This window comes from Mustelus asterias, chromosome 1, assembly GCF_964213995.1.
Source record: "Mustelus asterias chromosome 1, sMusAst1.hap1.1, whole genome shotgun sequence".
NCBI classification, from domain to species: domain Eukaryota; kingdom Metazoa; phylum Chordata; class Chondrichthyes; order Carcharhiniformes; family Triakidae; genus Mustelus; species Mustelus asterias.
The window spans coordinates 104,875,743-104,896,418 of NC_135801.1; the positions used below are offsets into that span (position 1 = coordinate 104,875,743).

The 20,676-nt window shown below is 44.0% G+C and overlaps 1 protein-coding gene across 5 annotated transcripts in view; it reads left to right on the top strand.

The window, feature by feature from the left end:
• LOC144495671 (Krueppel-like factor 3) overlaps positions 1-20,676 on the top strand; it is a 92,389-nt gene that overhangs the window by 56,539 nt on the left and 15,174 nt on the right. For all 5 annotated transcript variants that reach the window (XR_013498309.1, XM_078216000.1, XM_078215968.1 and 2 more), the window contains exons 4-6: positions 5,442-5,874; positions 7,429-7,512; positions 7,698-7,839. Coding sequence is in view for 4 of the 5 variants with exons in the window: in XM_078216000.1 (XP_078072126.1) it covers positions 5,442-5,874; positions 7,429-7,512; positions 7,698-7,839 (659 nt within the window). In the remaining variant the exon portion in view is untranslated. The remainder of the gene's footprint in view (positions 1-5,441; positions 5,875-7,428; positions 7,513-7,697; positions 7,840-20,676) is intronic.

Genomic DNA, 20,676 nt, shown 5'->3' on the forward strand with positions numbered 1-20,676 from the left:
ATCTTTTTACCAAAGGGGCAGAATTTAAGTTTACAAGATGATGAAGATGTTTGCTGAAGTACCCTGACTAATGCCTTATCTCTGACACTTTCAGCACTGCAGGAATTTGGCAGATGTGGGCAGCCCCGTAGTTTTGATGGTGTCTAATTTTTGAGTAAAAAGAAAATAAGATTTCTTCCTTTCTGCTGGCATTGCTGCAATTAATTAAGTCTATAAGAACTTCATCAAGATAGGCCATGGTGATCATACTGAGGATTTCCCCTCCCTGTGAAATTGAGAAAGAACTCTGTGTTTCTCCAGTGTTGTGCCTGAGCTCAGTAACACATTAGGTACACGCAATGATTTTATCAGTAGGATAACCAGCTGGTCAGAAAATCCAAAACCGTTTCATATACATCACCAGGAGAGAGATGTAAAAGGGATTAAAACATCGAATTGACAATCATGCTAATTAATGTTGGCGTGTCTGACAGGTAGTCTGATTGGGAATCTAGTCACAGGTAACTTGGAGCCGCACAGATTCTTGGAATTCCTCTGGGAAGGAAACAAGGAAAGAAAAGATTTGCTTTTATATATCACCTTTCATGACCCAATGATGTCCCAAAGCACTTCACAGTCAATGATTTGATTTATTGTCGCATGTATTGGCATACAGTGAAAAGTATTGTTTCTTGCACACTATACAGACAAAAACATAGAGTACATAGGGGAGAAGAAAAGGAGAGGGTGCACAATATAGGGGGCGATTCTCCCCAAAAGATTCTAAGTGTCAAATTCGAGTAAAAACTGTTTTTTTCAGCAGGAGTTTCAAAATGAATCTCCCACATTCTGTGCACTGCAGAGCGCACGAACATGAAACCGTCCCAAAAGCTGGGGCGGGGCCTATTTCTGCCAGAGAGCCGGCAGCATAGCGCTGAGCGGGCCACTACGCATGCACCAATCTGTCAGATGAGCCGAGATCGACTCATGCGCAGTGGCCCCTGTCTGCCGGCCTCCCAATTGCTGGCCAGCTCGATCGTTGGCCAACCCCATGACCACTGCATCGCTGCCCCCCCCAAACATGCCCCGTCCAGCCTCGACCCCTTCTCCCACCGCCCCCCCCCCCCCTTCCCTCTCAGCCCCGATCGCTGGCCCATCTCCCTCTGCCACTCAGGCCTAAGTGCAGAGTGGTCGTGGGACCCCCCCCAACCCCACAGGTTGGTACCGCCAAGGTAGCAATGCCCAGGGGGCATCCTCCCATGCCCAACCCTCTGGGGGGGCCTCGATTGCTCCCCCTTCACTCCAGCAGGGTCAAGTGCCAGCTCCCTGCAAGTGGGGAGCTACTGTAAAGCCAGCTGCAGTGAATGGGGGAGAGGCTGGCAGGCCCAGAGACTTCAGTCGCGAGCCCGCTAATGATATTCAAATTGTATTAAAATGAGGGTCTGCATACATTATGCAGCACCGTGCCTGTTTCCAGCACAGATCTGATGGCGCCAGAAATCTGGCTGCCGGAGATGCGCGGAGGCCGGGGCACCCAACGGGGAGTGCACAAAATGGCCTCCACTAGATTCTCCTGGCCCGCTGCGCTAGAAATGCAGCACCGCGGGCTGGAGAATCACCCCCATAGTGTTACATTCATAGCTGGGGTGCAGAGAAAGATCAGCTTAATATGGATGGTCCATTCTGATGGCAAGAGTTTTAACAACACCAGGTTAAAGTCCAACAGGTTTATTTGGTAGCAAATGCCATTAGCTTTCGGAGCGCTGCTCCTTCGTCAGATGGAGTGGATATCTGATGGCAGCCGGGAAGAAACTGTTCATGAGTTGGTACTTTTCTGAAGTTGCATTGTCGGAAACAAGTAAACATATAAAGAGCTGAGGAAACAAGAACCTCTTCTTGGGATCTAGGAGCTGGGTGAATATTACGAAAGAGTTAAAAAAAAGGACATCACGGCCAGTTTAATTTTCTTCTGTATCACTCCAGCTATTCTAAAAAAAATCTGTGTTTGTCACCAGTTCCATGGAAAACCATTTACAATCATTGACTTTATCAGTCTGTTCACATCTATGAATTGCAGCAGACATTCAGAAAAGCAAATGAGCCGATAAATCTGGCAATCTACCAATCAGAATTTTAACATGACAACATGCGGGTCTTAAAAGAGCAATGTCTCAATCACAGAGAAGAGATAACAACTAGCAGTCATGCAACTTTAAGCCAAATGGTCATAAATATCACCAGTTCATGATATCGTTGTGATGCAACAACACATTTCTGTGTGAATTGTGTCACCAAGTTATAGTGCCTTAATAAACTGCTGGAAATCTAAAATAAAAACAGGAAAAGCTGGAAACACTCAGCAGGTTTATCAGTGTCTGTGGAGATAGAGACAGAGTTACAGTCAGGTCAGTGACCTTTCCTCAAAGCTAAAATAGTTTGATATGTAATGGACTTAAATAGAGTCAGGGAAAGAGGGAATGGGCAGAACCAAAGGGAAAGTCTGTGTTGGGTGGAGGGCAGATGAGATTAAATAACAAAAGGGATGATGGAGCAAGTTAAAAGGGGTAATAATGGAACAATTAAAGAATGGCTCAAGGAGAATGGTAAACGACAAGAATTAAATCATTTCCAGACACTGCTACCTGAAAAAGTGGATTGTGATTTGAAATTGTTAACCTGATTATGGACGTAATCTTACCTGCCGCTCATGTCACGCTCCCACTGCGGCGAGGTCAGAGAATTTGCGGCCAGCTAAATCTCCGTTCACTGCAGTGGGATGGGAGAATCTTGCCAATGTGAACAGTGATAAGATTCCGGCTATTGAGTCTGGAAGGCAGCAAAGTGTCTGATTAAAGATGAAGTCGTGTTTCTCGAGTTTCCATTGAGCTTCAGTAAAACAGTATGGAAGACCAAGGGGCTAAAAACGACAAATCAAGCACTTCACTTGAAGACAGCGCCTCTTCAAAGGCCAAAGTCATTCACATCACTTATTGTGTCATTTGCTTCATTCTAATCGCTGTTAATTTGCATATAGTTAACGTTAATTTCCCTTTATTCCATCTTTTTAAATTTAGTGGATGAAGGGATGCTTTAGCACTGAATATCTAAAAGTGCTAAACCACTGTGCCACCCACTCCCCAGATCTGATGAAGTTCTGTTGTAGTCACATTGCACCTGTTTCCTTTTGGGTTTTGTGTGACAGTTCTAATTTCACGCGTGCAAATTACTGCAAATGTAGTTTTAGCTTCCAGTTTGAATCCAGTACATATCCTCCAACCCTATGAATTCCAGTAGTTCCTTTCTATATAATTACACTGTGAGGTAACAAGACAAGAAACCAATTTAAAAGGCCACCATTCACATCACTATTAGCAGCAAGCATCAATATAATTGCATTTTTCTATACGCTAGTCTACTGTTGGGACACGATTCAAAGGTGTTTTTCTTTGCCTCCGGAAACCTTGGCTTAAATTCAAGGTATCTGATTTAACCTTTGCGCACCTGTACTAAAATCTCAACTATGTGTTACTTTTTTTAAGCTTGATGCTGCCAGTTAGGAAATGTTCATACATTTTTTTTCCCCTTATAACTCCCTGAAGGAGCATTCCTGCTCCTCTGAGTTTTGGGGGAGGTCTACTCTAGTCCTCCGCTGGGCTGGTGTGCCAGGAAACACTCACTCACTTTCTGCTTGAGCCGCTGAGTTAAAGTTACAGGTGGGCCCAGATGACCTCATCGAGGTCCAAAATGCTATGGACAGATATCCTTGCCGGCTGCTCAGGAAAGCAGAGTGAGCAAGTGAAACATCAGAATCTGCCAGTTCCTGTGGCTCTGGGATTGGTAAGTAATGGCTAGTTTTAAATGTCCACCCATCTGGATTATACCAGGAAGATAGGATTGAAACCATTCCATTGTCCCTGAAATTATGCCAAAGTTTCACTTCAACGTTCAAATATGAGAAACCTTGGCCACGATTCTCCCAAAAGCATTGAATTGGCGGGAAAATTGTTCTAGATCTCGACTGTTTTGTCAGTTCAACTCGAACCTCCCCACTCTGTGCACTGCAGAAGTCCCAATCGTGACCTTCATTAAAAACCCAGGGGGGGGCGGGGCCTGTTCATGCCGGAGTTTGACAGCTCTGGAACTCTGCGCATGCGCAGTGGCCCCGATCTGTCAGACTCCCCGTTTGCTGCCCCTCCAGCCCCCTCCATGACCCCCACAACAATTCCAGGCCAGCCCTGACCTTCCCCACCTCAGAGCGCCCTGATGTCCAGCCCCCCCCCACCCACCCTCAGCTGCCCTCCCTCCATCCCAACTGATCCCAATGCAGAGTGGCAGCAGTATCCTCCACCCCCACTGATGCCTGGTGGGCAGTGCCAAGGTGCCACCTGGGCATGGGCACTTTGCCCCTTGGGCAGTGCCAGGAGGAGGAACAGGCTGGCACTGCCAGGGTGCCCATGCCAGGGGGCACAACCCCCCCACCGCCCAACCCCCTGGGGCGCCCCATTTGCCCCTCCCTTCATTCCAGCAGGGTCTCCCGCTAGTTCTCCGAACGTGGGAAGCTAGTCTGAACCCAGCTGAAATGAAGCACTCCTGGCAGGGTGGGAGATTCAATTGGGACCAGTAAGTTCCCGATAATGAAATGTAAAAGACATTTAAAACACATTAAAAACGGATTCAAATTACTTACCTGCTTTCCCGTCGGTTTCCAGCGTGGTCTGGCCTGCGACTGTTCTCCGGCTCTGGGAGATGTGCATGCGTTCCCGGCACATGCACAAATCCTGGAACAAGGCTGGCAACACGTATCTCCCACCGCGACCCGCCAGAAAAGTTGCGGGTCGCGATGGGAGAATCGCGGCCTTCATTGCCTGAGAATGGCTGACTTCTACTGGTGAATGTTTAGTATCTTCATCTGAAGTCCCTCTCTCCCCAAGTTTGTTGGAGATACTAATATGTTTGACAGAAATGGATAACATCTCCGTTCACGTAGGGAGAGAGGTTTCAGATGCATGCTTTTAAAGCATTCATAATTTTAGACCCCAACTGTGTCATTTTGGGCTGATGATGTGTACAGCAAGAAGTGGAAATTATTTCCGTTCTTAAACGTTTAAAGAAGAAGTAACTTTACAAATACGTTTTTGACAGTTGGTGAGGTACTGAGGTCAATTTTAGTGACCCTGTCCATTACTGTCAAAGTTCAGGTCAGCTAGTTCACACAGACTGAGAAAGATATATGTGGTTCAGCTACTCAGTACGACAATTAATCGTGCAATTAAAGGAATTAAATGGTCTGATTCCTGAATATATTCTACAATCACAGATACCTAAATCTCAGCATAGTGAAATATTCATTACTCTACTTCACAAATGATCAAAGTAATTAAAAACTGTAGTGATCTAACTGTGTGATTCCAGAGTTGTCGTTTTAAACTTCTTTCTAATAATTCTCCATTCTTTTCTTACAGCCATTCCAACAAGGGTATAGGGTCCGAATAAAGAACGATATTAAACCTGAGAATAAACACAGCATCATTTATTCCCATGGCTGCCACAGTGGACTCTTTCAATCGCTTGAGGCTAATGGAAGCCAAATTGAACCAGTCGATCTTTCACTGAATAAAAGACATTCTCCACATATGTCAAGTGCCCCCTCCTCTCCCTATTCAATGACTATGCTAACTTCTGCATCTCCGACAATGAACATATCTCGCTCCAGCTCACCTAATAAGAGGTCACCTCAACCTCCTATCAGCATGCCGCTAACCATCCCCACAGTGCTTACAGCTCCACTGTTATCCCGCTCAGGCTTGTACTCGGTCATTCACCCAGTGGTAGTACAGCCTGTCGTGTACACACAATCTATAATGATAAAGGAGGAGATGAGAAATAATCGACAAGGTGAGTGCACTTTCTGGGGCCTATATTGTACTATCTGAGCAGGTCATAAAAGTCTACAGGGTCAGCAAACTTTGCCCTTTTTAATGTTGATATATGCACTAATGATTTCATTGCAGACGTATGAGATTATTGACAATTTGGACTCTTCTCAGTATTACACTGAAGCGTTGGACTAGATTTTTTAAGTTCTAGGCCACAAAACCATAACCTTTTAGCTCAGAGTTGAAAGTACACACACACGGCTCCCACTGAGCCATGCTGGCAATTAAAGCGATAACTTATTTCAAAGTTTTTTAATACTACTTAATTTCCCAAAAGCTTGGTTAAGTATATTTGCAGAATGGGTTGGGTATTCCTCCCAGGGTTGGGATCACAGTAGGGCAGACCTTCCACACTCCTGCAGTTCCCCCTGGTTGCCCTGACTTGTTTTACCGGACCTAGCTATTGGCCATACACAGGGCTCTCCCAGTGAGATTTCCAACACCATAAGTGATCCCGACATGATTGAAGAGGAAATTAAAGCAGTGCTGCTATGGGTAGATTGTGACAGCACCTGTGAGGGGCCTTAAGGGGGAAGAAAGCCTCTGAAGATGGCAGGAACTATATATTTGTAATTCTTGTAAGAGACAGAGAGACCAAGGCCTATAAGGATATCTGCATTGGGTCACGATTGGAGGGGAGGAGGCCTCGACAGTGCCTTTTCCCACAATGCCTTGCATGTCAGGGCCATGACTACCCCACCTCGGGTCTGCCAGCACCTTCCACCAGATAGTAATGAGTATGGCAATAATAGAAATGGATGGGAGAGAAATGGAATGGAAGAGCATGTTCTTAATTACTCCTCACCCCAGCCCAGCCAGTATTTACATATAATGGTCAGGGAAGGAATGGCAGTCAAGGCAGGATAGGGGAGGAACGTAGGGAATAAACTAAGAAGTGGTAGTAGATCTCTCTGCTGCCTTTTCATCACTATCTCACCTGATTTGGCACTGGATAAAACAGCTAAAATTTGCATATAAAGTAATTGACATTGAAATTGTCAGGATGGCATGGTGGCACACTGGTTAGCATTGCTGCCTCAAAGTGCCAGGAACCCAAATTCAATTCTAGCCTTGGGTGACTAAATGTATGGAGTTTGCACATTCCGTTTCCTCCCACAGTCCAAAGATGTGCAGGTTAGGTGGATGGGCCATGATAAGTTGCCCCTTAGTGTTCCAAGATGTGTAGGTTAGGGGGATTAGCGGGGTAATATGTGTGGCTACGAGGATAGGGCGGTGGGTGGGCCTGGGTAAGATGCTCTGTCGGAGGATAGGTGCAGGCCCGATGGGCCTCCTTCTGCACACCAGGGATGATATTTAATAAAATTCAAAAGTGTATCGGAATTCTACTGCCCCGCCCGCCACGGGAATCGGAGTGGGCGAGGGGCAGACAACGGGAAGGTCCATTGACCTCGGGCGGGGTTTTAGGGTCTCCAAGCTGTAAAATCCCACTCGTGATCCATTATTTGCTTTCTTGAGTACTTCACCTTTTCTAATATCTCTCCTCCTTTCTTAGGTCCTCTTATGCATTGCGCAATCCCTGGTGCCCGACCTCTTTCTAGGCAGCAGCATGTGCAACTTTGCAACCATCCACGAGGAAGTGAGTAAGAATCACACCTTCCTGACTTGGTAATACACTGTCACTAAATTCCAGTCACTGATGTAAATGTAACGCGAGATTCAATGCGAAGCTGCTTACCGCTGAATATAAATGCGCGATATTTTGCCGTGCACCTCAAAAAATATAGTTTTTGATTAACAGCTCCTTTGTTTTCTGTCGTGTAGGTCAGCTACTTAATCCTGCTGAACAAGATCCCATGATGATGAAAGCAATAAAATGCGAGCGGGAGTTCGATTTTTTAAGTAACTGCATCAATGAGGTGCCTCCTTCAGCACACAGCCCTATGCAGTCCGTTCCATCACATGAGTAAGTAGTTTATACTCCTTTTTCTAGACCTTTTTCTTATTTTACACATTAATATGGAGGTAAAGGACATGAACACAAATGATCTGTGTGTGAGTAATCTTGCAAAGAGAAAGGGTGAGAGGAGTTTCCTATGCACACATACACACATACACCCAGAGGGATCTAGGTGTATGTGTGCATAGATCCCTGAAAGTTGGGAATCAAGTAGATAAGGTTGTTAAGAAGGCATATGGTGTCTTGGCGTTTATTGGTAGGGGGATTGAATTTAGGAGTCGTAGCGTTATGTTGCAACTGTACACAACTCTGGTGCGGCCGCACTTGGAGTACTGTGTGCAGTTCTGGTCCCCACATTACAGGAAGGATGTGGAGGCTTTGGAGAGGGTGCAGAGGAGGTTTACCAGGATGTTGCCTGGTATGGAGGGGAGATCCTATGAGGAGAGGCTGAGGGATTTGGGATTGTTTTCGCTGGAAAGGCGGCGGCTAAGAGGGGATCTTATTGAAACATATAAGATGATTAGAGGTTTAGATAGGGTGGATAGTGATAGCCTTTTTCCTCTGATGGAGAAATCCAGCACGAGGGGGCATGGCTTTAAATTGAGGGGGGGTAGTTATAGAACCGATGTCAGGGGTAGGTTCTTTACCCAGAGGGTGGTGAGGGATTGGAATGCCCTGCCAGCATCAGTAGTAAATGCGCCTAGTTTGGGGGCGTTTAAGAGATCCGTAGATAGGTTCATGGACGAAAAGAAATTGGTTTAGGTTGGAGGGTCACAGTTTTTTTTTAACTGGTCGGTGCAACATCGTGGGCCGAAGGGCCTGTTCTGCGCTGTAATGTTCTATGTTCTATGTTCTATCCCATTCCCCTACCTTTCAAATTCTATCGTCTTAGTTGCAACATGTGACTGCTGTGAAATACTGAGCCACCCAACCTGTCTTTCATTGCATTTATACATGCGATGATGTACACCCTCAAGGAATGTCAGTCTGCAGGTTGTGGGAAGGTTTCTGTTCGTTGGGAAGGGCAACAAAACTTCACCGTCAATCGATGTTAGGAGAGTTGTCAGAAGTCTTTTGTGCAAATATATAGTGGCTGTGGCATGTTGGATCAAGAATTGCTATGAAAACAGTCCCGGGAATTTGACTTATTGCACTGTTATTTGCTGTGACAGAACATTATAATGAATGCCAAGTTAACAGGTGGAATTATCAGTTATTCATTACCACCATGCTCAGCTCTTCAGCTGTGCAAAGGATTCGAGAAACGATTCCAAGTATTTCAAAACTCAATTATTTTATCAGCAACCTCGAGGCTTGGAATTCCTTCCCTGAAGTCCTACATCTCTCTAACTCTCTTTCTTCCATGAAGACACTCCTTCAAACATACCTCTCTGCCCACTGGTCATCTGACCTTGTATCTCCTTACATGACGCCGTCGATTTGTGCTTTCTAACCCTCCTGTGAAGCAACTGGGATGTTTTATTCTAGTAAAGGCACCATATAAATACAACATTGTTGTGTACGTTGCCTTTCACAACCTTCAGATCTCCCAAACTACTTGAAAATCAATGTACTTTTGAAATCTAGTCATTGTAATGGTAAGAAACAAGGGGGTGGTCCCATAACATAGAACATAGAAAAGCTACAGCACAAACAGGCCCTTCGGCCCACAAGTTGCGCCAAACATGTCCCTACCTACTAGGCTTACCTATAACCCTCTATCTTACTAACTTCCATGAACTTATCCAAAAGTCTCTTAAAAGACCCTATCGAATCCGCCTCCACCACCACTACCGGCAGCCGATTCCACGAACCCACCACCCTCTGAGTGAAAAACTTACCCCTAACATCTCCTCTGTACCTACTGCCCAGCACCCTAAACCTGTGACCTCCTGTGGCAACCATTTCAGCCCTGGGTAAAAGCCTCTGAGAATCTACTCTATCAATACCTCTCAACATCTTATACACCTCTATCAGGTCACCTCTCATCCTTCGCCTCTCCAAGGAGAAAAGACCTAGCTCTCTCAACCTATCCTCATAAGGCATGCCACCTAATCCAGGCAACATCCTTGTAAATCTCCTCTGCTCCCTTTCTATGGCTTCCACATCCTTTCTGTAATGAGGCGACCAGAACTGGGCACAGTACTCCAGGTGGGGTCTGACCAGGGTCCTATTCAGCTGCAGCATTATCTCCCGATTTCTAAACTCAATTCCTCTATTGATGAAGGCCAGTATTCCATACGCCTTCTTAACCACAGCCTCTACCTGCGACGCTGCTTTGAGCGTCCTATGAACCCGCACCCCAAGATCTTCCACACTGCCAAGCGTCTTGCCCTTAATATTATATTCTTTCATCCTATTCGACCTGCCAAAATGAACCACCACACACTTATCTGGATTGAAGTCCATCTGCCACTTCTTTGCCCAGTCTTGCATCTTATCTATGTCTCATTGCAACTGCTGACATCCCTCTACACTATCCACAACACCTCCAACCTTTGTGTCACTTGCCAACCCATCCCTCCACTTCCTCATCTAGGTCATTTATAAAAATCACAAAGAGCAAGGGTCCCAGAACAGATCCCTGGGCACTCCACTGGTGACCGACCTCCATGCTGAAAAAGACCCATCTACAACCACTCTTTGCCTTCTGTGGGCAAGCCAGTTCCGAATCCACAAAGCAATGTCCCCTTGTATCCCATGCCCCTTCACTTTCTCAATAAGCCTTGCATGGTGCACCTTATCAAACGCCTTGCTGAAATCCATATAAACTACATCTAGAACATAGAACATAAAACAGTACAGCACAGAACAGGCCCTTCGGCCCACGATGTTGTGCCGAGCTTTATCTGAAACCAAGATCAAGCTATCCCACTCCCTATCATCCTGGTGTGCTCCATGTGCCTATCCAATAACCGCTTAAATGTTCCTAAAGTGTCTGACTCCACTATCACTGCAGGCAGTCCATTTCACACCCCAACCACTCTCTGAGTAAAGAACCTACCTCGGACATCCTTCCTATATCTCCCACCATGAACCCTATAGTTATGCCCCCTTGTAATAGCTCCATCCACCCGAGGAAATAGTCTTTGAACGTTCACTCTATCTATCCCCTTCATCATTTTATAAACCTCTATTAAGTCTCCCCTCAACCTCCTCCGCTCCAGAGAGAACAGCCCTAGCTCCCTCAACCTTTCTTCATAAGACCTACCCTCCAAACCAGGCAGCATCCTGGTAAATCTCCTCTGCACTCTTTCCAGCGCTTCCACATCCTCCTTATAGTGAGGTGACCAGAACTGCACACAATATTCCAAATGTGGTCTCACCAAGGTCCTGTACGGTTGCAGCATAACCCCACGGCTCTTAAATTCCAACCCCCTGTTAAAGCTAACTCACTATAGGCCTTCTTCACAGCTCTATCCACTTGAGTGGCAACCTTCAGAGATCTGTGGATATGGACCCCAAGATCTCTCTGTTCCTCCACAGTCTTCAGAACCCTACCTTTGACCCTATAATCCACATTTAAATTTGTCCTACCAAAATGAATCACCTCACATTTATCAGGATTAAACTCCGTCTGCCATTTTTCAGCCCAGCTTTGCATCCTATCTATGTCTCTTTGCAGTCTACAACAGCCCTCCACCTCATCCACTACTGCACCAATCTTGGTGTCATCAGCAAATTTACTGATCCACCCTTCAGCCCCCTCCTCTAAGTCATTAATCTACCGCTCTTCCCTCGTCTATGTGTCTAGTTACATCTTCAAAAAATTCAATTAGGCTCGTAAGGCATGATCTGCCTTGGACAAAGCCGTGCTGGCTATTTCTGACCATACTATTCCTCTCCAGATGTTCATAAATCCTGCTTCTCAGGATCTTCTCCATCAACTTACCAACCACTGAGGTTAGACTCACTGGTCTATAATTTCCTGAGCTATCTCTTCTCCCTTTCTTGAATAACGGAACCACATCCGCAATCCTCCAATCCTCCGGAACCTCTCCCGTCTCCATTGATGACGCAAAGATCATTGCCAGAGGCTCAGCAATCTCTTCTCTTGCCTCCCACAGTAACCTGGGGTACATCCCATCTGGTCCCGGCGATTTATCTAACTTAATGCTTTTCAAAAGCTCCAACACATCCTCTTTCCTAATATCCACATGCTCAATCTTCTCAGTCCACTGCAAGTCTGCACTGCAACCACCAAGATCCTTTTCCACTGTGAATACTGAAATAAAGTATTCATTGAGTACCTCTGCTATTTCTACCGGTTCTATACAGACTTTCCCACTGTCACATTTGATAGGTCCTACTCCTTCAGATCTTATCTTCTTGCTCTATATTCCTATTAAATAATTCAACAACAAGCTTTTGTGAGTTTAAAAAAAAAATGTATTCGCGTGCACCTAACACAACTTAATGCAATGTCACACACTCATTCTCGGGTGTGTGCACACACTTGCACACACAGACACACGCACATGTACATGCACACACACAAAGGAAGTGCATTTTTACAGATTATATTTAATTCAGTCTCTGATTTATGATTTTCAGTCTCTCACATGGCAGGCCTGTGGTTTCTTGAGTGGATTCAATGTTTTAAAGTGAAGGTGAGGGCCTTGTAAAGTAAAGGGTTTACAGCACATTGCAAGGTTTCTTGTGGTCAAGTATCATTTTGCAGGTGAACTTTGAAATTGGATGGCTAAGTACTTTGGCTGTTCGATGACTGGTTGATGAGTGATGTTTCTGCTGGATCTCCTGAGATAATAAGGTGCAGTCCCTGAAATTATCTTTAATAATGCTGGCTTAATACTTCTGAGGCCCACCCAGTCTAGGTTGGATGGGGAACGCCATCATGGGATGTTGATGGTGGCCTTTGAGTTTCAATCTTCCCTTTTGTCCAATTTGAAACAAGGAGACAGGTAATCGGGAAACTAGACTGGTATTTATGTGTTGGCCCATCCTTAAACAATGAGATGTGTGAATTCCATCAATGACTCTGAAGTAAGCTCATCTATATCCATATTTAATAAGGTAATAATCTTGATGCTGTCTGTAGCTCAAATGTCAAAAGTCACATGATTTGTTGCAGCCCTTTTAACAGCTTGTTTATGTCCAATTTTTAAAAAATATTGACTGAAAGTTCATAATATGGCATGCGATATTGGGAATAAGAGTTCTGAGATAACTGGAGCTATTTCTGAAAAAGGCAAAATGTTTTCATTTATGCTGAAAACATTAGGCCATTAAATGACCTAATGCAAGTACTTAACATATTGATCTGAAATTTCTCTCTTTATTATGTGAGAGAATGTTAGCCGTTTTTAAAATACATTCTTGGATGAGGGTACCTAAGAGTCAACCTATGTTTCTTTTGGACTTGAGTCATATGTTGGTCAGACTGGGTAAGGGCTGTAGGTATTCTTACACTAATAAACCTCTTGGGTTTTTACAACAACCTGGTGGCTCTGTGATCCATTATTTTACTGATACAGCTTTTTATTTCTAGATTTGTTTGAACTGAATTCAGATTGACAAACTGCCATGGGGAGATTATGAACTCACGCTCTATTTGTTTTATAGTCCAGAACTTTGGAATATTATCATAGAATCATAGAATCCTACAGTGCAGAAAGAGGCCATTCGGCCCATCGAGTCTGCACCAACCACAATCCCACCCAGGCCCTATCCACATATCCCTACATATTTAAGACCATAAGACCATAAGACATAGGAGCGGAAGTAAGGCCATTCGGCCCATCGAGTCCACTCCACCATTCAATCATGGTTGATTTCAACTCCATTTACCCGCTCTCTCCCCATAGCCCTTAATTCCTCGAGAAATCAAGAATTTATCAATTTCTGTCTTGAAGACGCTCAACGTCTCGGCCTCCACAGCCCTCTGTGGCAATGAATTCCACAGACCCACCACTCTCTGGCTGAAGAAATTTCTCCTCATCTCTGTTCTAAAGTGACTCCCTTTTATTCTAAGGCTGTGCCCCCGCGTCCTAGTCTCCCCTGTTAATGGAAACAACTTCCCTACGTCCATCCTATCTAAGCCGTTCATTATCTTGTAAGTTTCTATCAGATCTCCCCTCAACCTCCTAAACTCCAATGAATATAATCCCACGATCCTCAGACGTTCATCGTATGTCAGGCCTACCATTCCTGGGATCATCCGTGTGAATCTCCGCTGGACCCGCTCCAGTGCCAGTATGTCCTTCCTGAGGTGTGGGGCCCAAAATTGCTCACAGTACTCCAAATGGGGCCTAACCAGTGCTTTATAAAGCCTCAGAAGTACATCCCTGCTTTTGTATTCCAAGCCTCTTGAGATAAATTTACCCACGCACTCCTCTAACCTATGCATCCCGGGACACTAAGGGGCAATTTAGAATGGCCAATCAACCTAGCCCGCACATCTTTGGACTGTGGGAGGAAACCGGAGCACCCGGAGGAAACCCACGCAGACACAGGGAGAATGTGCAAACTCCACACAGACAGCGACCCGAGCCGGGATTCGAACCCAGGTCCCTGGAGCTGTGAAGCAGCAGTGCTAACCACTGTGCTCCCATGCCGCCCCTTCAGTAATATATCTACTATACTGCCAAAACATGTTGTCTATGATGAAAGAGTGTGAGGATACAAGAACAGCAACATCTCTCACTTATTTAACATAAACAGATGAAAACACTTTTGCTGAAATAGTAGGAAGTGAAATTTCAGTCAGGCATGTCAAGAATTTATACATTATTGCAGTTTCAGGACCAAGTGTTAAGATTTTTTATCAATTTTATTGTTGTTAATGTTCATTTTTGAAGGCTATGCTTAGGGAAGTGTTGCAAATGTTTTTCTTTACCATGTGATGAAATACTGATTAAACCATGTGACTGAAAACAGATGCAGCTCTGGAGGAATACAGAGAGAGTAGGAAAGAACTCAAACGGGGAGTTAGAAGGGCAAAAAGAGGTCATGAAATGTTCTTGGCAGACAGGATTAAGGAAAATCCTAAGGCATTTTATTCATATGTTAGGAACAAAAGAGTTGTCAGGGAAAAAGTTGGACCTCTCAGGGACAAAGGAGGGGAATTATGCTTAGAACCCAAGGGAATAGGGGAGATCCTAAATGAATACTTTGCATCGGTATTCACAAAGGAGAGGGACATGTTGACTGGGAGTGACTCAGAGGGAGATGTTGACCCATTAGAGAGAATCTCCATTACAAGGGAGGAAGTGTTAGGTTTTTTTAGGTAACATTAAAACTGACAAATCCCCAGGGCCTGATGGCATCTATCCTCGACTGCTCAGGGAGACAAGAGATGTAATTGCTGGGCCTCTGATGGTAATCTTTGTCTCTTCATTGGACACAGGTGAGGTCCCTGAGGATTGGAGGATAGTGAATGTGGTACCGTTATTTAAGAAGGGTAGCAGGAATAACCCGGGTAATTATAGGCCAGTGAGCTTGACGTCCGTGGTAGGGAAGTTGTTGGAGAGGATTCTTAGAGACAGGATGTATGCGCATTTAGAACGGAACAATCTCATTAGTGACAGACAACATGGTTTTGTAAGAGGGAGGTCGTGCCTTACAAATTTGGTGGAGTTTTTTGAGGAAGTGACAAAAACGGTTGACGAAGGAAGGGCCGTGGATGTCGTCTATATGGATTTCAGTAAGGCATTTGACAAAGTCCCTCATGGCAGGTTTGTTAAGAAGGTTAAGGCTCATGGGATACAAGGAGAGGTGGCTAGATGGGTAGAAAACTGGCTTGGCCACAGGAGACAGAGGGTAGCAGTCGAAGGGTCTTTTTCCGGCTGGAGGTCTGTGACCAGTGGTGTTCCGCAGGGCTCTGTACTGGGACCTCTGCTATTTGTGATATATATAAATGATTTGGAAGAAGGTGTAACTGGTGTTATCAGCAAGTTTGCGGATGACACGAAGATAGCTGGACTTGCGGATAGCGATGAACAATGTCGGACAATACAGCAGGATATAGATAGGCTGGAAAATTGGGCGGAGAAATGGCAGATGGAATTTAATCCAGATAAATGCGAAGTGATGCATTTTGGAAGAACTAATGTAGGGGGGAGTTATACAATAAATGGCAGAGCCATCAAGAGTATAGAAACACAGAGGGACCTAGGTGTGCAAGTCCACAAATCCTTGAAGGTGGCAGCACAGGTGGAGAAGGTGGTGAAGAAGGCAGATGGTATGCTTGCCTTTATAGAACGGGGTATAGAGTATAAAAGCTGGAGTCTGATGTTGCAGCTGTATAGAACGCTGGTTAGGCCACATTTGGAGTACTGCGTCCAGATCTGGTCGCCGCACTACCAGAAGGACGTGGAGGTTTTAGAGAGAGTGCAGAGAAGGTTTACCAGGATGTTGCCTGGTATGGAGGGTCTTAGCTATGAGGAGAGATTGGGTAAACTGGGCTTGTTCTCCCTGGAAAGACGGAGAATGAGGGGAGACCTAATAGAGGTGTACAAAATTATGAAGGGTATAGATAGGGTGAACAGTGAGAAGCTTTTTCCCAGGTCGGAGGTGACGATCACGAGGGGACATGGGCTCAAGGTGAGAGGGGCGAGGTATCACTCAGATATCAGAGGGACGTTTTTTACACAGAGAGTGGTGGGGGCCTGGAATGCGCTGCCAAGTAGGGTGGTGGAGGCAGACACGCTGGCATTGTTTAAGACTTACCTGGATAGTCACATGAGCAGTCTGGGAATGGAGGGATACAAACGAATGGTCTAGTTGGACCAATGAGCGGCACAGGCTTGGAGGGCCGAAGGGCCTGTTTCCTGTGCTGTACTGTTCTTTGTTCTTTGTATGTGCACTGGCTGGGAATTATTTGCACATTTCCAGTCTTTTGTTCCTCTGGATTTTCAGGATGCCTGTGGAGAGTGGACACGTACTCTAAATTGTATCTCAATTTAAAATGATCTGTCACGATGTTAGCTTATCGTGTGTCGATTACATTCCATATTCTCTATGTGAGATAATGAATGTTTACTCCCAAGATATTGCTGGTAATAGCTGTTGCACAACTTCAAATAATGACATATTGCTGGTATTTCCAGATTAATGAATTCCTCTCTGATTCTGAGAATTTAAACAACTGATTAGATTATAATATCATTATGATATAATTATTTAATGCATTGGCATGTTTCAAGCTATGATGACAAGAAATCATGGAACATGTATATGTTACGTTTATGTTGGGCAATGACTTTCCACAATGGAAAATGTTTTTACATCAAGCCCATGTTCTCAGTGTTGAGTTGTGATTGAATCATTATTACTTGGTGCAGTCTCATTTTAGTTTAACTGTGCAGTTTCACAGACCATGCACATAGTGACTACATAAGTTACTAATCACCATCTTAATTTTTACACGAGCATATGTTCGATGTTCACCTAATGATTCAGTATCAAATCTCATCACTCAGCTGTGCACTGCTATAACCATCTTTACCAAAATTATACAAAAATTCATCTCTGGAGATTACTGTCATTTAGTCGTTCTTTGTTGGATTCAACATTTGACACTTGTACCAATAAGAGGAGTGCATTATATTCTGTACAACGTTGCAGCTGTAGCATATATCCACCAAATTATTAGGAATATGTTTTTCTCCTCTTTGCAGACATTTTCTCTAATCCTTTCCCATAAATATTATTACCCTGCTGGATTATATTACAATTCCTGTTTCTAACCTAGTGAACATTATTCATTTGTGAACCTAGACGATGAGTTTAAGTTATTTCAGTGTCTGATGTGAGGGTTTGGGGGGGGGGGGGGTATTAGCATTGCAACTCAGCCTGATCCTATCCTCATTCTGTAAACTCACCTGTCAGCTTCATTAGGTAATGATCACAGGACCATTAACGCCCAGTAACCCCCAAACGCACTATGCTGAAGTCAATAGTAGTTACCTTAGATCAGATAACTCTGCAGAGAGCAAGGTTCCATCCTGTGACACTCATTATCTTTATTGAGCAGCTGTTCATTCAGTAAGACATCAAGGAGCTAACAAAATAGGCATACATCAATTAATTTAATGCTATCTGCACAGAAGTTTCTTATTGGTGCAGTTACAATTTAACATCAGCTGTTTTGTGATTTTGGAAAAGGTTGCCTCTACTAACACTGCCACGTGTTTACACTTTGCTCTGATGATATACATGATTAAATAACATTGCAAATCTGTTGGGTAATGCTTGTTTTATGGTAGCAGAGTTTTTTTTGGTAAAGCGATTAAAGCTAATACAATAACGTTGCGAGTTACTGACTGATACTGGACTGACAATCCATAGACATAAGGGCCTGGGTGGGATTGTAGTTGATGCAGATTCGATGGGCCAAATGGCCTCCTTCTGCACTGAAGGGATTCTATGACATGAGTTCAAATGAGACCACAGCAGATTATTAATTTGAATTTAATAAACCTGGTAATATATGGGTAGAATAAAATCTGCTAGATTGTTGCTAAAGCCCAATTGATTCAGGAAAGAGAAATTGCCACCCCGTACCTGATCTGGTCTGTATTTGACTCCAGCCACTTCCTTGCTGATATTGCCCACATGCCTGGAACAAATTTGAAACAAATTTATTTCTAAGTAACGTGAATTAAAATATTCCCATTTTACAAACATCCATCTGAAAGTATGTGGTCCATTTAGTACATTCCAGCTTCAACCTGACAAGACTGCATTGGATGGGCCAATACTTGTACTTAGACAGCCTTAGGTCAGGAAATCTGTACTTCTGTGAAAGGTGTTTTTATCTTCCATCTGCCCTTACAAGATAGGCATCAAAGAATGTGGCACTGCCAACATCAGATGTTCCTTTGTTCCCCGCTCTGCAAAAGAAAGGAAGCAATCACACCTAGGATTGCAGGTTGGGTTCATGGTTTAACATTGAAATGCTTAAGGTGAAAACTCTTAGAAAAATGGGGCACATTTTAACTCTTTAAACAACAATAATAACATATTTATAGAGGGCTTTTTACATCATAAAACAGCCCAAGGCACTTCTCTGGAGCATTATCAAACAAGATTTGATACCAAGTCACTTAAAACAAATTTGGACCAAAAGCTTTGCCAAAGAGAGAGGTTTTAAATAGTATCTTAAAGAAGGAGAAAAGTGGAGTTTTAGGAAATTCCAGAGCTTCGGGCCTTTCGCAGCAGAAGGTGAGGCTACCAATGGTGGAGTAATTACATTTTTAGGAATGCATAATGAGTGAGGGCAGTTATCTCAGAGAGTTATATGTTCTGGAGGAGGTTACAGTGTGGTAGGGACATACCATGAAAAATTCGAAAACAAGGATGACAATTCTAAAATCAAGGAATTGCTGGACTGGGAGCCAATGTAGGTCAGTAGGCACAGGGATCATAGATGGATGGGGTTGGTGTCTATTAACACAAGGGCAGCCAAGTTTTGAATGAGCTCAAGTTTATGCTTTTGTTATAGCTAGACACATCTATTCTAATGCACTCCTGGTAAGCCCACATTTTACATTCCGTGAAATGTAAGGTTAGCTATTACTCTGATGCCCATGTCCTTACTCACACCCAAGTCCTGTTCACCCACCACCCCTGTGCCCCTGCATCTACATTGACTCCCAGTAAAGCAGTGACACTCTTTCATAATTTTCATTCTTGTTTTCAAATCCCTCCATGGCCTCACCTTTATTTATCTCTATAATTTCCTCAAGATGCACAATCCTCCAAGGTATCTGCGGTCCTCTAATTTTGGCTTCTTAAGCACTCCAGAGTTTAATTGCTCCACCATTAGTGGCTGTGTGTTCAACTGCCTCGGCTGTTAGCTCTGGAATTCCCTCCCTACGTTTTTCTGTCTCTCTTGCCTATTTTAAGCCATTCAGTAAAATCTACCTCTTTGACCAAGCCTTTTGGTTGTCTGTCTGATATCTCCTTATGTGGCTAGATATCAAATGTTGCTTTTTAATGTTCCTATGAAGCACCTTGGGATGTTTTATTATATTAAAGGCCCTATATAAAAACGAGTTGTTTAGAGGAAACGAGGGAGGGAATGTAGTGGCACCCCTGTAATCAGTCACATATTCTAGCCTCTGGGTAAGAGTCTATTGTGTCTCTGTCACTCTTGGACTGCTCCATTATGTTCATGTTACGCAATGACATTTTTATAATGCAGTACTTGTTTCTATGGTAAATGATGCAACGCAGAGTGTACACAAACAGCTGTTCAATAATTCCTCTGCTAATTTTCAAGTGGGAGAATGTACTTTAAAATCGCCCCCCTCCACATTTAGACCCATGTTAATGAAAATTTTCTCGATCAAAAGTAGCTTATCGTAGAACCTACAGAGTAGAAAGAGGCCATTTGGCCCATTGAGTCTGCACCAACAACAATCCCACCCAGCCTTATCTCCATAACCCCACATATTTACCCTCCTAATCCCCCTGACACTAAGGGTCCAATCAACCTAACCTGCACATCTTTGGATTGTGGGAGGAAACCTGCGCAGACACTGGGAGAATGTGCACACCCCACACAGACGGTGACCCAAGGCCGGAATTGATTGTGGAGCAGCAGTGCTGACCACTGTGCTGCTTATCTAAAAGAACAATTTTTTTATTATAGTGCATTTACTGGCAGCAACGAACAGACAATTAATTCTCTGACCATCTGTATTTAAAGAGGTGAAATTCCTAATTTTAGCATTAAGGTCATTTCTGAGCATAAACCTCTGCTTCCTGCTTAAAACCTCACACCAACATTTCAGCAAATACAGGAATGTCACCCTAAAGTCTATTTAAATATCTTTATATGTTAGATACTAGGCTAACAAAAGCGCCTTTTGGAAATCT